This window comes from Falco rusticolus, chromosome 1, assembly GCF_015220075.1.
Source record: "Falco rusticolus isolate bFalRus1 chromosome 1, bFalRus1.pri, whole genome shotgun sequence".
In the NCBI taxonomy this organism is placed as follows: domain Eukaryota; kingdom Metazoa; phylum Chordata; class Aves; order Falconiformes; family Falconidae; genus Falco; species Falco rusticolus.
The window spans coordinates 57,010,174-57,025,882 of NC_051187.1; the positions used below are offsets into that span (position 1 = coordinate 57,010,174).

General features: G+C 41.7%; 1 protein-coding gene across 1 annotated transcript; it reads left to right on the plus strand.

Moving 5' to 3' along the window:
* The first annotated feature begins 1,197 nt into the window (after positions 1-1,197).
* On the plus strand, positions 1,198-9,748 carry CISD2 (CDGSH iron sulfur domain 2). Its single transcript, XM_037380401.1, has 3 exons — positions 1,198-1,403; positions 8,075-8,286; positions 9,331-9,748. The coding sequence occupies exons 1-3, from the start codon at positions 1,301-1,303 to the stop codon at positions 9,418-9,420; spliced, it is 405 nt and encodes a 134-aa protein (XP_037236298.1). The 5' UTR covers positions 1,198-1,300; the 3' UTR covers positions 9,421-9,748.
* The last annotated feature ends 5,961 nt before the right edge of the window (positions 9,749-15,709 follow it).

The window sequence follows — 15,709 nt, forward strand, 5'->3', positions numbered from 1 at the left end:
CCTAAACTGATCATTCAAGCAAACTAGTGAGAGAGATCTAGTACTGGGTTTGCATATCCTAGTCAATATGAGGCAAACATGACTGCCGAGTAGATTCAGCCAAAGACAGACCAGTGGGTTCATGTGACTCAAGAAACACCTATAATTACTCTTTCATTGCTTTGCCGAACCCTATTAACTTACTGCCAAAATTCTCAATTACCAATTATAGGCTGGCAGAAAAAGCACACATACGATGTGGTTTCCATACAATGAAAGAAGAGAGAGAACTGTACTCCAGTCAAGATCACATAAGGAAGGAGATACGTTTTCTAGACAAATTGCACTGTTTCAGCTCTCCTGAAGATGCTTGTGCTCTATGCTATATACTATTAGCATTCGATAGATTCACTCACAGTAGCAAAGCATCTCAAACCAAATGGCACTGGACTCGTGACCAAGAGACTAATGCACAAGTTTTCAGGTCTAGCTGGATTGTCTAAATTGACCCAGAATGGCTGCATAGTTCCCATTTTTTCACCAGCTATACAGGGGCAATTTTCTATGCCAAAATGATCAGTTTCTTTGACAAAATTAATTAACATGCTCAGAAGTTGAGCTTCTTCGCACATACTATTGCCAAACACGAGGCAGACTGTCCTCTCCTCGTAATATTAAACCTCCCAGCACTCACGTTAGCCCACCTCTGAAGAGTTACGACACCATATGAAAAACTTCATTCACATGAAGAAAAATCTGCAGTCTTTTACTTTAATATTTTTAAAGACCGTCGACATGAAACACAACTTCAACACAGGGTGACGACAAGTAATATACAGCCTGTAAATCATACCCCACCCGTTATTACAGCCCCACTCCCTCACCGCCCTAGCTGTACCTTCGAGGAGGCCTGCGTGAGGCGAAGTGAGGCCCAAGCGAGCGGCCGGACTGCACCACAGACCCGCAGGCCGGGCGCTGCCCCCCTCGCCTCAGGAGAGCGGCTGACCGAGGAGGCGTCTTCCCGGCCGTTAACGGCCGCGGCGCCCGCGCCCACCGGCCCCGGGGCCCGCCGGGCTCCACGCACGCCACCGCCCCCTCCGCGCCGTAGCGGCCGGCAGCGCCCCCACGCGGCGCCCGCAGGCAGCGCGGCCCGAGCGCAGGGAGCGGGCCGTGCCTCTGCGCGCATGCGGCGCCCCGCCCCGCCCCGCGGCGCGTGCGCGGCGGGAGCAGCCCGGGGAAGCGCGCGGGTGGCCGCGGCGGGGGCAGTTGGTGGCCGCGGAGCGCTCCCCCCCAGCCCCCGCCCGCCCCGAGGGCCGCCGCCATGGTGCTGGAGAGCCTGGCCCGCATCGTCAAGGTGCAGCTGCCCGCGTACCTCAAGCGTCTGCCGCTGCCCGAGAGCGTCGGCGGCTTCATCCGCCTCACAGGTAGGGGGGGCCGGGGGCCCGTACCCCCTTCCCGCCCTGCCGCCCCTCCGGCGCCGCGGGGGCGTGAGGGGCGCGGCGGGGCCGGCCGGGCCGTTGGCGCCTGCCTGGGCTGCGGCGCAGCCCCCGGGCCCGGCCGTGTCGGGCTGCCGCTGCCACTTCTCGCCGCAGGCACCGCCGGCTTTGTCCCGGCCGGGCCGAACAAGTTACGCGTTACAGACGGGGCGGGCCGCAAACGTTGGATCGCCGTTAAACCGCTTCAGCGGGGAAGTTACCCGACAAGACCTTGAAGATGCTCAGTGAGGTAGATGGTAACGATCAGAGCCAAGTGTAGCCGTAGGGTAAAACGAACCGGGCTCCTCGGCTCGCTTGCTCTGTGCTTAAAACTTCTCTGCGCAAGTACCCGCAAGTCGGCGGCCGTGCACTTGAAGAAAATGGGATTTTAGCTGAAGGCCTAAACCACTGCCTTTTCATCTGCTTGAAGGGTTAGGGAAAGAGTCTGTACTGATTAAAACAAAAATAGAATCTGTTTCTGGGTGCCTCGTCCATACACAAAGTTAGGGTATTTTAGTTATGCTTATTACTTAGTTATATTATAAATAATAGTATATTATTTTAGTTAATAACTTTCATAAGCATTTTCTGGGTGCAGGAGTGAAAGTGCTTTTTCATTAATCATAGCCCTATCAGAGAGCAACCAAGAAAGAAAACTAAATGCTAGCAAATTCTTTAGGTGTTCATTGCATTTCAGTGCTTTGCCAACTGGAACTATCAGAGCTCAGGCTGGGTTGGGATAATACAGGCAGAACCTCAAGTAGTGTCAAATAACAAGATTAGTTTGGTGATAATAAGTAACAGGAATGCTCTAACAGAAACTCTCTGGAAACAGAAAAAGTCTTAAAAAGTGTAGAATCAACCTTATATATTGATCTTGCTGCGTATGACTTTCTGCTGTATATGACTTTAATAGTGCTGGGAAATAATTTAATTTAGAACAGGCACAATTTATTTAAACCCAGGTTTGAGTAGTTCTTTTTCCAGCATGTTTATGCTGCATGTAAACTTAAAGCCCCATTGTCTTTCCCATGACATGGAAACCTGTTTTAAAGGAACTGTTCTTTTCCCACAACTACTGTCTTATCTCAAAATGCTGTTAATGATATTTGCCAAATAGACAAATTCAGCTGCTAAAAAGTTGGGAGGAAGGGGATGCAATAAGCTACAGAACAGTGCAGCTTCTCATATTCCTAGCATTTGGCAGTTTCCTACTTTGTCCTTTTAACCGCAAGCTGTACTTAAAATTTGTTAGTTTAGTAATAGAGAGTTTAGTCTCTTCTTGCTTCACCTGTCCAAACACACATTTCTGTAACAGGATTATTTGTGCAGTCTCTGTATTTATTCATGCTACATAGCAGTGTATATGCTACACATATATGTATATACTATGTACATAATATAATTTATTCTGAAAGCCCTGGTCAGAACTTTCTTTTTTTAATAGCATGATCAGTGTGGGAGAACTGGTTTGCTGTCACATTATTTGCCCCATTGACAGGTACATCCTTGAATTTGGAGGGAGGGCAAGAAGCCTTAAGAGAAACCTTAAGTGGAGACCAAACGTGAAATGTCAGTCCCAAAAATATTAAACAAAGGTAGAAGGAGGAACTGAGTCAGATACTGCTTTTGACACCTGGTAGGATTTAATTACGTACCTGAAAAAATCCACTGCCTCTGTTTCTTGGTGATTTCTTTCACTGTCTTGTGCCAAACACTCTAAAAAGGGGAAAGAGGTATAATTAAAAATACATAGCTATAAAAGCAACATTGTTACGCTTTTCTTTTTTTCAGCAGTCAGCTAGACTAGACTAATACCTGCTGTCATGCTTATATATCTTCCTCTTAGGGTGAATATGAATGAAAACAAAGGAAAAACCAGCAAAACTCTACAAGGTGCTTAAAGTTATGGCATAGAGTAAATGCAACATGGTGAGGCTTTTCAAAAGGAAATCCTAAGATGCCACATCCTAGGCACCTAAATTAAAAAATTATCTTCTCTTAGTGCTTAAAAATTACTGAAAGTCATTTAAACCTCATTGCTCATTGAAGAGTCTTGTACTTACCCTCAACTCAGGACTGCTCAGAACTGCTGCCAGTCAAAAGTTTAATCTGAGAAAACCAAATTGTTTCAGCCAGTGCCACCTCTTCTGCGTTGTTGTGGTGGTCTTCGTCTGTCCTGTCCTAAAGTCATAAGCCTCTAAGAGCAGGGGATTCCCAATTCTGGTAGTGACTTTGCAGCAGCAAATTATAGGATCGTATCTATTGAATTACCATTGCTGAAAGACAATGGTTAGACAATAGAGAAGATTAGATTAATATTCTCTTTTGTGTTTACTGCTACTACAAATGACAAAGGAGCATATTCTTTGGCAAATGACATACCAAAAGTGTCAAACATTTTTCTTTGCATTTTTTTGGAAAGTGGAAAATAATACTGATCTTGAAACATTAACGTGTGTTAGTATTTGTCCTTCGGTGGCATCTACTGAACTTAGGGGATCGGTACTATAAAACACTTGCTAGCATAAACCTTGTTTGCAAAGGCAGGCCAGAACCCAAATCTGGAACAGCGCAGTACTTTGCTTGTTAGCTTTTTTTATTGCTTTTATAAACTTTCCAGGCAGATGCAACTTCAGCTCCTGTAGTACATTAGCTGTAGAAACAACAGACCTTTTGTATAGGATATTGTATAGTGTACTGACCAAAAAATGTTGACACACCTGTTGTCTGTTGTGTCCTCACCAAATCACGATGGAGAACTGCTTGCTTGGAGAGAGGAAGACCATTAACACCCAGTAAAAAACTCCTGAATGTAAAAGCAATGAGGGAGGAAGGGAAGAATGTTTGACCTTGGATTTGAAAGTGGATATCTAAATTGTTGCACTGCTGCTGCTCGGAAGCCTCTTTCAGTTTCTTGTCATAGCTGCTTTACCCTTCCCTTCCCAAGTCTACTGAAATGAACAGTGTTGTCTCATGCCAGCATTGCTTTTTATCCTGGTACATGTCATTCAAACAGCATAGACACTCACCTCAAAATACCATGTGGTCAGAACTTCAAGGTTTATGTAAGAATCTAGGTGCAGGCTTATTTCTATAAAAATGACACGGTCCTGTGTGGGCTCTCTTACAGTTGGCATACATGTTAAAAGGGACTTGAATGTAACAAGTTGCTGGGCAGGAAGAGTACAGTTTTGTGGATCATTAGTTACAGTACTGAGGGAAAGAAGGGTGATACCACAGTAACAACAGTCTTTAGAACCCATTTGAACCATGAATTTGACATCTGCAGAGTGGCTTGCTAACCTACGCATAGCTTCGGCTTGAAATTTATTTAAAGTGTGCTATGTTGCTGAAAGGACTGTCACCTGTCTACCTTCATAAGCTAATAGACATATTAAAGTGGTGTGTTGGAGTCCTTTGTGTTTAGTTTGTGTAGTAATGAGAACACCCTTAAGAGATCCAAGCAAACAACAGAAGACAGCATAGAACTGCTTATTAGTTCTGAAGAGAATGCAGTTGAGCAAGACGTTTGAATTTGCTTGAAGAATTTCATCAGTTTAGAGAATATTCAATCACAGTTCCAATCTTCATTTTGACAGGTAGCTAAGACTTGTTAAAATTTTGGCTTGCAGTTCAGCTGTTAATATAAGAAGCTGCTTTTGGGTCTGCATAGGGTGATTTCCACAGAAAATAGCTAAAACATAAAGTGAAAGATATCAAAGGAGTAATTGGTGAAAGACAAACAGGGACCAACCACTTGCTTGGATTTGACTCTCAGTGGCTGGCCAGTCCCCTTCTGTTCAGTGTATGTGTTTCTTATTTTTCGGACTTGTTACTGTTGGACTAAGGGTTAAAACAACTTCTCCTTGAAAATGTAACTGTGGCCTGTGGTCCATGGCCTCCGCTTCTTGGAGTTTTCTGGGCATTTCTGTTTCATTGATGTTCCTGATACTTTCCAGGACTTATCTTTGGGATTGGTCTCTGTCTAACACAAGTCAAGTTTGAAGACTAACCTCTTCGATACTCTACTCTCCATTTCTGGCTCCAAAGACTGCCGCTTCCCATGCAGCAGAACTGATAGAGAATCTCCAGAATCAATGTAATTGCTGAATTTTGAGTTATCAGCTGTGAAAATAGTATTGTGAATTGCTTTACATCTGCTTCAGAAAGGTATGAATGGCTTCAAAAACACAGAGCAGCTTACAGTTGTAGGAAGATACTGCATTAGTTTGGGTGAAGCTTTTCTTGCGTTCCTGCCCACCCAGTCCAAAGATCCATGACTTTTTTAATTTGTGACAGTATCTTGTCTCTCATGACCTAGAACATGGCCATGTTGATTTTTCAGTCTCAAAGTCTGAGCTTCTGGCAGTCTTTTGGCAATAACAAGTCAGTTTATGATTCGTGTACACATTGGTGTCATTGCGGGAGCTTTCCAGAGGCTCCCAGATGAGAAGTATGTAAAGGAATCATTGGCTAGTGAGGGCAGAACTTTTCATCAGCAGTTAGCATGATAAAAATATTTTAAAATAACCATCATAAATAATATCCTTGTACTTCCTATTCCTGTTTGTTTCTAATTTACTTTCTCAAAGGATACAGCTATCATGTTCCTGTTATAACCTGGTGGGCTTATCCAAACGTGTCTCCCATTGTGAGGTTGTATCAGGGAGTTTCAAGCTGTATTAAGATGCCACTTGCTGTTTAGTTGCCTGTCTCTTTTAACAACATTTAATTCTGATGTGAGCCATTTCCTTTTTGTATGTCAATATTATCCCAGCTGTGTTCATTACACACTTGATAGGCTCCCAGCTTCTGGTTGTGGTGCACCTATTGGAATGTCTGTTCTGTCTTGGAGTTGAGTAGCGTTGTAGAGATCCACCTCTTTGCCACAGTTAGATACTAAATTTAGAATTTTTGTTTCACTAACCAAATATTTTTCCTCTCTGACATTCCAAGTCAGTCCTTCATGTAAGGTCAGAAAGTACGTTTGGATTCTTGTTGATGGAACACTAATGATAGAAGAGACAAACAGGCCCCACTGTCTAGGAAACTCAGTATTTTGTGTAACCGAAAACATTTAAGTATCTCAGTGTTAATTGTTATTATTTAGGGCTTACAGCTTGCTGGAGGGACTGAGAAAAGAGCAACAGAGATTAGTCTATTGTAGTGACTCCTAGCAAATTCTGTCAGTTGTGCACTGGGACTGCTGCAAGTGCAGGTGTGGAAAGACTGCTGAAAGTTCTTGCAGTGCCTTTAGTTGTGGTGTATTCCCAGATAAATGCAGTAAGTGTGGCTTTCACGACAAAGCCTATATAAAGCTCAAAGAACATAAAACTAGTCCCAGAAAGTATTACATGGTGTACTTCAAGAAAATTCAAATTATTAAGAAAAAGCCACTGTGTTCTAACTGGAAAAGTATTAACACAAACACATGCTCTATTATTACAAATAAAATCAAGCTATACAGAATAATGTAACTTCTCAGAGGTACAACCTACCTAGCACGCTTAGTCTGCTCTTGCATTTCCTTTCTTGTATGTCTTAATCTTAAAAAACCCTACACCTGTAGAACAGAATTTTGCTATGTTCTGATCCTAAATAATTTAAAAGAGGGACTTGATTACATCATCTTGTCTTACAAAATGCTTGTGCAGCTGTTTGTTCTTCAGATCATTGCACTTCTGTTTCTCATTTTACAATGTTTTTAAACTCTTCCATTTCTGTATGAGGGTTAGATCTAATGTATTCTCTAAAAATTTAGAAAAATGCTCTCTCCTTTATTGCACCATGGTACTTGATTACACTGGAGTATTGTCAGCATGTTTTGCTGGGAAAGTGGATCCATCTTCAATATCTATAGATCTTAATGCCAGGTGCTGATGAATTTCTTAAAAAGTCCAGTAAGTTTTCTTTCAGCAACATATCTAGAAAATCTATCATACTTGAATCTCTTACCTGTACTTAAATGTTCCTCAGCTTGGTAAAAAGCAGTTTTCTGTGGCTTGACATACCTTATCTCAGGACTTTTGTCTTTCTCTGTGTGTTGTAGAAACTGGTTGCAGATCTCTGAGCAGAGTGCTCTGAAAAATAAACAAGATTGGTGAAGGTTTTGCTAGTGCTTGAAAATTAAAAAGAAGCTAAAAAAACCTGAAATAAGCAGTTAAAAATTGAATTATAAACCATACTGAATAGTTCTTCATATACAGAATGTTAAGATACTGGTATTGAATATACTAACTGCATGTAATCATGCCCAGTTTACTAGTACAGTGCTGGTTTACCTTGGGTGAGCAAAACCCTGTAATTTTAGGGTTCCTCATTTAAGTATGTCTTTTATTCATTTTGGATTTATTTCTTTTCCATTGAGTCATCTTCTAGAGTGTCAAAATTAAAGTTCATTTAAATCTTGGGAGTCAAATTTTTATCTTTGCTACAGTAAAGCACAGGTTTTAATCTGGCTCTTCTAAGACTTACCCATGGAGTCTTGTTTGCCCTCAAGGGTCTTGCTGACTGAGCAACTTCATTCCCTACCCTAAGCCCAAGTCATCTGAGAGCAGTTGATGCTGCACCGTACTGTAGTGGTGTCAAGAGGCAATTTAAATTCCACCTGTATTTAGTTTCAGAATGGCTGCGGTTGTTGCCTTTCCTGGGTGTGCTGGCCCTGCTTGGTTACCTCGCTGTTCGTCCGTTCCTCCCCAAGAAGAAACAGCAAAAGGATAGCTTGATTAACCTCAAGATCCAGAAGGAAAATCCAAAAGTAGTGAATGAAATAAACATTGAAGATCTGTGCCTCACTAAAGCTTATTGCAGATGTTGGCGTTCTAAGACGGTAAGACACCTTGTGCTACTGCAGGATTAGAGATTAAAACTTGCATATTTTTATCGGTGCTTCAGTGGTGAATTGTGACATGTTGACCTGTTGCTTTTCTCTGGAGGTGAAATGTGTTCTTGGTTTTTGAAAATGGCGTGTTCTTTTTTTTTTCTTCTTCTCCACTGTAAACCTGTCTACGTGCAGAATGAAACTGTAGAAACTTGTAAGAAACACAGTAGGGTTTTTCTAGAAACACAGAGTGACCATTTGTGAGTAGATTAAAACCAAGCAAGCCTTGTTTAGTATTTGTAAATACATTGCAACTAATTAAAGGTAACTACTCTATTTTGCAAAAATAATGCTTAGAAAGTTGCTCATATTAGAATGAAAGTAAGGCTGAACCTGTGTTGGTGAGGGAGAGCATATCCTCATCTGGTCCAGAGCAGCCAGTAAATGACTGGTTTGGATAGTCCATATCCTCCAAATCAACTAGATGTATATGAGTGTTTTTCATCTACCCTCAATTTCTTTTGAATGTCCAGACTACGCTCTGTTTTTACTTCTCTGGACTGAATGCTTTCCTGTTTTTAACAAAAAAACCCTGACCTGGACCTAAGACACCCTCTCAACTACTCTCACTTCAGACTAGTAATTTCAGCAAAGTATTTCATCTTTCCTTAAAACAGTACTTCCTGGTTGCAAGTGATTAAATCTATGAAGAGCACTTTTATTAGTTCTGCAATAAACCTTAAACCATTTGTGGTTGTGCTGGCTCCTTTGGTTGCTGTTCTTTCATGGAAAAGGCTTTGTCACTAACCTTGTGTCTAAGAACAGCTATTTTGGGACCTCACAGACTTAGTTACCTGTTAGCAGTGGTTTTTTTTTTTCTTTAGTAATGTGTCTTGTATCTGATAAGAGACAAGGAGTTTGACGGTGAAACGGTACATAGCAGGAGGAACTTGCAATGTTATCAAAGTGCTCTTGGCATAGGAGGAAATATAAAAACCACCATGCAGTTGCTGTACAGAGATTTACTAATTCCTTGTGTACGTTTTCTTCCAGTTCCCTGTCTGTGATGGCTCCCACAACAAGCACAATGAATTAACAGGAGATAATGTAGGTCCACTAATACTCAAGAAGAAAGAAGTATAGCAGATGCTTAATCCACTAGATCATGACTGATAAAATGTCTTTTTATACTGCTGTAGTTGCAAGGGACAGCATTTTATTGTGATTGGTATGATTTAGTCTAATGATTGATGTAGATTTCTTTTTGGAATAAACTGCATTTAGACAGTGTTAAATCTGTCACTGTTTCGATACTTCATTCTGAGAAGAATTATGTTTGCTTTGTAAAACTGTAACTATCTGTGTAAATAAGTACTTTATTTCAACCGTAAAATGACTTCCTACAATTCAGCCTTTCTTGTATGAACATGCAATTATAAAAATGTCACTATTTCCAAGTGACAGAAGCACACCTTTCTGTTGATTTTTTTTTTTCTTTTCAGGAAAAAAATTTAAGTGCATTTAAGTGGGAAGAAAGCAGATAATAAGTTAATCCTTTGTGAATATACCTACATGTACCACTGCGGGCAGGCAGCATAGTGTTGTTGAGCTATGCTAGGTGCAGGTCTGGCCTGTGCAGTGCCTCCGGGGGCAGTCTGTTAGTCTCATGCAAAAGCTGCCCAGCTCAGAGGAGCCCCATACAGCTGGGTAGTCTCATACAGCCTCCTAGGTGGAGTGCTGTGGTTCCAGGCCGTATAAACTGTTGAGCTCGTCAGCCACTAACACCCCTTTATTTCAGGCCCCTCTGTTGATCGTTTGTGAGCTTTTGTAAGGAAATACATATTTGCTTCTTGCAAGCTGATTTGCACTGTAGCTGCTACCTTTTGTGGCAGGGACTTTTATGGGAAGAATTGGTTAAATGACAAGAACCAAGGAAGCAGAGCTGAGCTGTATTCTTGGGCAAGTCAGAACTTTGCTGTGGGGTGGCTTAATTGCAGATGCAGGTAAATAATTGCTACTTATCTAACTGCTAGGCTTCTAATTAATTCTTCTAAAGTGCTTTATTCTCCAATGAAAGACTGTATCCATCAGTTTAAAAATAAAAATTTGATCCAGGCTATAATTTTAAACAATTGTACTGAGGCAGATTTCAGCTGCTCCTTGACGGCATTTCATTTGACCCATTGTTAGGCAGGTGGGAAGCCCCGGAGCGGTGGGTGTGCCATTGCCTAAGCTGGTCACCACAGTGCTGAAACCGAAAGCAAGTCAGAAAGTAGTTCTATAACGCCTCTCACAGCAGCAGAACTAAGGTAGATCATTCCTCCTGTGTTTTTAACAGGTGTAGTTCTAGGCACCTAAACCTTGTGCCTTGCAGCAAAAGATGGCAGATTAGGATGTGATTGTGTGTTAAATGCCTGCTTTTATAAAGCACGAAATAGAACCATGGTACAATCTTTAAATGCTTTGTGGTGGTCTTACCTTACTGGATGAGCAAACCATGTTATATTAGGATATAATATTTATAATAGAGAATCTGTAATGTTAGTAAGTGTCTTATACTCAGTCTTTACTTACAGATGTGGTATATTGAACACCAAGCCCCAATTCTTGGGTTTGGTGAAGGAATTACTATGTGAAAAGCACAAGCCTGTCTTTGGATATTTTTTCTTTCCCCCTGGCTTTAAAACCACAGCCTACTGTAGCAGGCTGTTATTATATACAAATCTGTATGCGCTTCCAGCTTTTATCAGGATACTTCTGCATGTTAAGTAGTTTGTTTTCCTCCAAAGTCTGAGAAGGTAAACTGTGCACATCAATCCCATTCTCACTTCTGTTGCTCTACTCAGACAAATCCTGTTAAAGTAATACAGCAAAATTAGTTCTGTTTCTCTCACAAAGCTCTAAAAGGAGAAAGAGTGTAAGGTTGAACCTCTTGACTCCATCTCTAGCACAGCTTAATTATGTAATTTTTTTTTCTTCCTGCTTGTTGTTAGATGAGATTGCTGCTCAACTGTGGCCATGGAACAAGCAGGGGTGTTCTTTTGGTTTTGCTTATGTCTGTAGGGGAGCGGAACACATTTGTAGTTGCAGTTGTAGCACTCAGTCACGATTTCTTTGTAGAAAAAGGACATTTTAGTAATTTCCATGAGATAATAAAATTAAGATCACGAGCATGATAAATTACCATTTCCTTGCATTTCAGAATCTGTCAAGGTAATACTGTCTCTCACGGCTACATATTTTTCTATAGAAAATCTCAAAGAATTTACTAATCTGTTCAAATTATCTACCTAATGTTTACGGGGATAGCTAGTAGCTAAGAACTGAAGTGTCTGCAGAGCCCTTGACCAGTGATTGAGCGAGTTGAATCAATTACTTGCTAGGATGTGCTTGATCATGTCTTGCCACTGGGTGATTTTTCTAACCTAATTTGGAAGCTTCAGACAAAGGGATAAAATTGCCCTGAATGCTAATAAAGACCAGGACTGAGGCAGCAGACAAGATCTTCACAGTCTTGATGCAAAATCAGGGGAAGCTGAACTTGGCATGCTGTGACATGCCTTTTTACTCTATGAGAACAGTAATATTTACCATTCTTTTGATTATGAATTTGAACAATAGTTATAATAGATTACAAATAAACTTGTAAAATAAGTTTGGAGAAAGGTGCCTGACTTGTGGCAACTACTAGACAAAGTATATGCAATTGAAGTGCAGCTGGCACAAAATTTGATTTCTTGCACTCTATTTAAGAAGCAAAATGCAGAAACTGTGTCATTCATTGTTTTGTGGCTGTTATTACACCATAAGTGTCTCACAGTTAATTTTAGACTTCAGTCTGAATTCCCTAAAATGCTCAGTTCAGCTGAAAAAGAGACAAAGCAGTAATTATAATGACATTATCCCTGCATCCTCTGGCCTGTGCAACTCTGCTTCCATATGTCTAATTTCTGTCTTTTTCCATATTCTGCCTGCTGTAACTGCCCACTGATGGCTTCCAGGAATGCACTGTGCTGCTGTTAGGCCCTTCTGCAGAGGTTCTTGTGAACCTTCTGGAACTGGACACACATACTGTGCTCAGTACTCTCCCACATGATGCCAGTGATTATTTCTGCCTGAAAACTGGGAGGACTCTGCCTGTAGTTTACTGCACACTGTGGTCTAATTTTATTTCCTGCAAATAAGAGACTGGCATGGCATAAAGATTTTATTGGCATTAATATATGCATTATTAATGAATGATTTAATGGCATTTTGTTAAAAGGGAGGTGGTCTTAAATGTCATGACTTTACCCACACAAACTCTGATAAAAAGTGAAATCATATCTCTCAAAGTTAACCGCTATTTAAAATCAGCTGAAATTACCATGATACTTATTAACAAACCCCAGTCTCTTAGGTTCTTAGCCCTGATACAACATTTCTCTTCATGACAGGATGCATGTGTTTCATTCCTTTTGGGAATGCAAGGAGAGGAGTGCTATAAAACATTAATGCTTTTCATTTTACATCTGCAGGTCTATGTAATAGCTTCAGCCTAATGCTTTCTGAAGATTTAATAAAAGCCAGGGGAAAGGGGTCTTGTGAAAAACATCCATATAGGGTGGTGAGGAAAGAAAAATTGATCCAATTTCATTTAGATTAGCGAAGATGACACTTCATTGGTAGGAGTGATCTAATGAATAAATTGAGAGTGCACTGAGGTTAAGGGAACATCGTAAATGTAATTTATGAGATGCTGTTATGATGGTGAGCAAGTATTAGAGGCTATCATGAACAAGGGCTGTTTGTCAGAGGCCTGATTGCATACTTAAGCTTGTGTTCGAATTTAAATCCTTACATGTCACACATCTGTTACTGAACAGACTCCAAATTTGGCCTAGTGATCCCTCCCTACAGGAGGATTCTACTTTTTATAAAACTTTTTGAAAAAGGGAACTATATAAAGTTTCTATTCCTGTCAGTTTTACTCAAGTAGAATTATTTTACAGACAGTCACAGATGAACTGAATACCATATTCCCTCATCTTCTTGATTAGGTTTACAGACATTACAATTTCCAAATACAATAACCTCCTATTAAAACGACCCCACTGAATGACCCTTAGCATGCAAAAGAGGCAGAACAGGCACAGAAGACAGTGGGTGACACAATAACCACCAAGTGCAGCACCCTAAGCATTCTGCAGCGTGCAGTCTGAAAGCATCTTCCTTTCTGGTCAGGGGGCAAACATGAATTGAAGACTGTATATTCCCCAAGGAAGTGGAGAGAATAGCAGTGTGTATAGCAACAAAAATGTGAATCTACTTGACTTGACAACTGTAAAGGGAAAACTTACCAAAGAATTTCCTGGTATTTTTATCACCGTGCTGGAATTGTAGCCTATGAACCTTAAACAGTTAGCAGGAAGCTTTCTTTTGGGCTTGGAGAGGAAGACACATGCAAAGGCACACATACTGAGCTGCAGTTAACCTGTATAGAGGCATAGGTGGACACTCTGCAAATAATACAGTTTCAAGTAGTTTTAAAGGTATTTTTGTCCATTTTTGTCGTGTCTATTAGAAGTGGAAAAGCTAAAATAGAATTTACTAATTCTTACAAATGCCAAAAATATCTAGACTTGTCAAATATATTCTATACAGTGTCCTGTAAAATTAGTTCAGTGAAACTGTAGCGTAGAAATCTGCAGGGAGGCATTTTCCACCTTGATCATAGGCACAGTGCAACATCCTTCCTAAAAACTGACAGAACTTGCAGGTTCTGAGGAATGCTGTGCTGACACCAAGAGCTGGGACTGACCTAGTTGGACCTGGTTACTTGTACAAAACAGTAGAGCTAAGGAAGAGTTGCTGGCATCTGTCAATAGTAAACCCTAACTGATACCAAAGCTAAAGGCAAGAGCAGGATTTTGATCAACAGAGGAGGGTTTACTCCTGGCTTTAGGACAGTCAAGGAGAAGAAAAAGGAAACTGTTCTGGGAATGAGAAAATCAAATGGGAACTATACTGCAACTGACGGTGCAGGAGGTGCCTGCTACATAAAATGAAGAAAGCCACATTTGAACTTTTTGCTCCCCCTGCTGAAACGTTTTGGCAAGGTATTCCACAGTAGCGTTGCCAGTCATTTCCATAATCCACAGCTACACACAACCCGTGTTTCTGGCAAGGCCCACAGGATCAGTGGGTACGTGCCGAGGGTGCTAGTGCTGTGTCCCAGTCACCGCTTCCTCCTGACACCTGCCTTCGCACAGCAGCCCTTCTGAAAGCAGCTGAGAACCAGGCTCCTCTCACGTTGCGCCGTCCCTCTCAGCACTGTGTTTTAAAGGCTGTTCATTTAAAGTATTAGTTTTCTGATCAGAGGTATAAAAATGTTGTGGCAAATCTGAGAAGCCTCCACTCTTGAAAGTCAATCCAGCTAGCCACATCTTGGAAAAAATCAGCACTAACTGGCTATACTTTTAGAAAATACCTGGGTTTTTTTTCTGCAGTTAACCAAACGCAGGTCTGAGGAGGACATGATTGTGGCATTTTCTCAGCCAGATGAGCATTAACTTAGGACAAAGCTAATAGGAGATCCTGGCTGACCCATGAATCTTGATTTGAGAAGAGGTCTGCTGCTATTGCTGAGTTCCCCGGAAGGCGCTGAGAAAGAAAGGGACAACTCATTGCCACCTTGGCCTTGCCTTGTCAGCAGACCCCACGTGAGAAGAGCTCTCCCCTCTGTCCTACAGTGGCCAGCACCAGCACATAGCCACTCTCAGTGGCCGAAGAGCTTGCTCTCCCTCCCCTGACATCACGTTGTGCAAAGGCTGAGGTACAGAGGTGACGAAGCAGCAGCTATCCCAATCCCATACAACCCCCTCCCAGCTCTTACAGCCTTCCCACAGCCCTCATCCCATTATCAAGCTCAGTCCTTTTTTTTCTGCCAGCACCAGCAACACCTGTATTACCACAGGCTGTGATGACCCAACTGTCTCTTTCAGGACTGAAGTACCACTTACTGTTTCTTGCTACGACCAGAACTGACAGTCCCTTGAAGGCACAAAGGAGTGCGTGAGCTGTGGGGAAGAACAGCTACAGGAAAAGGCAAGCTTTGGAACCTGAACGAGGAAGGAGAGGGAATCGCCAAACCATGGCAGGACTCGCTCACTGTGTGTCACAGTTTCTTACTCAGAAGTTGCATTCTCTCAGCTGTTGAACTCATCATCTCACAGCCCAGTTTCAACCATCAAGAAGTTAATCACATTAGTCTCCATTTTCTGCTGGTTATATTCCACCTCCTAACTCCGCTCCACGCCTGAACGATTCTGATCCTTTCCCTGGCCTCACACCCACACATTTCATGTAACTGTTGACTGCTGACTGCTCAGTGACTCACTGCCTGGCCAGCCTAGTCACTGTACGTTCAGCTATTTCATCTCTTAAGGCACCA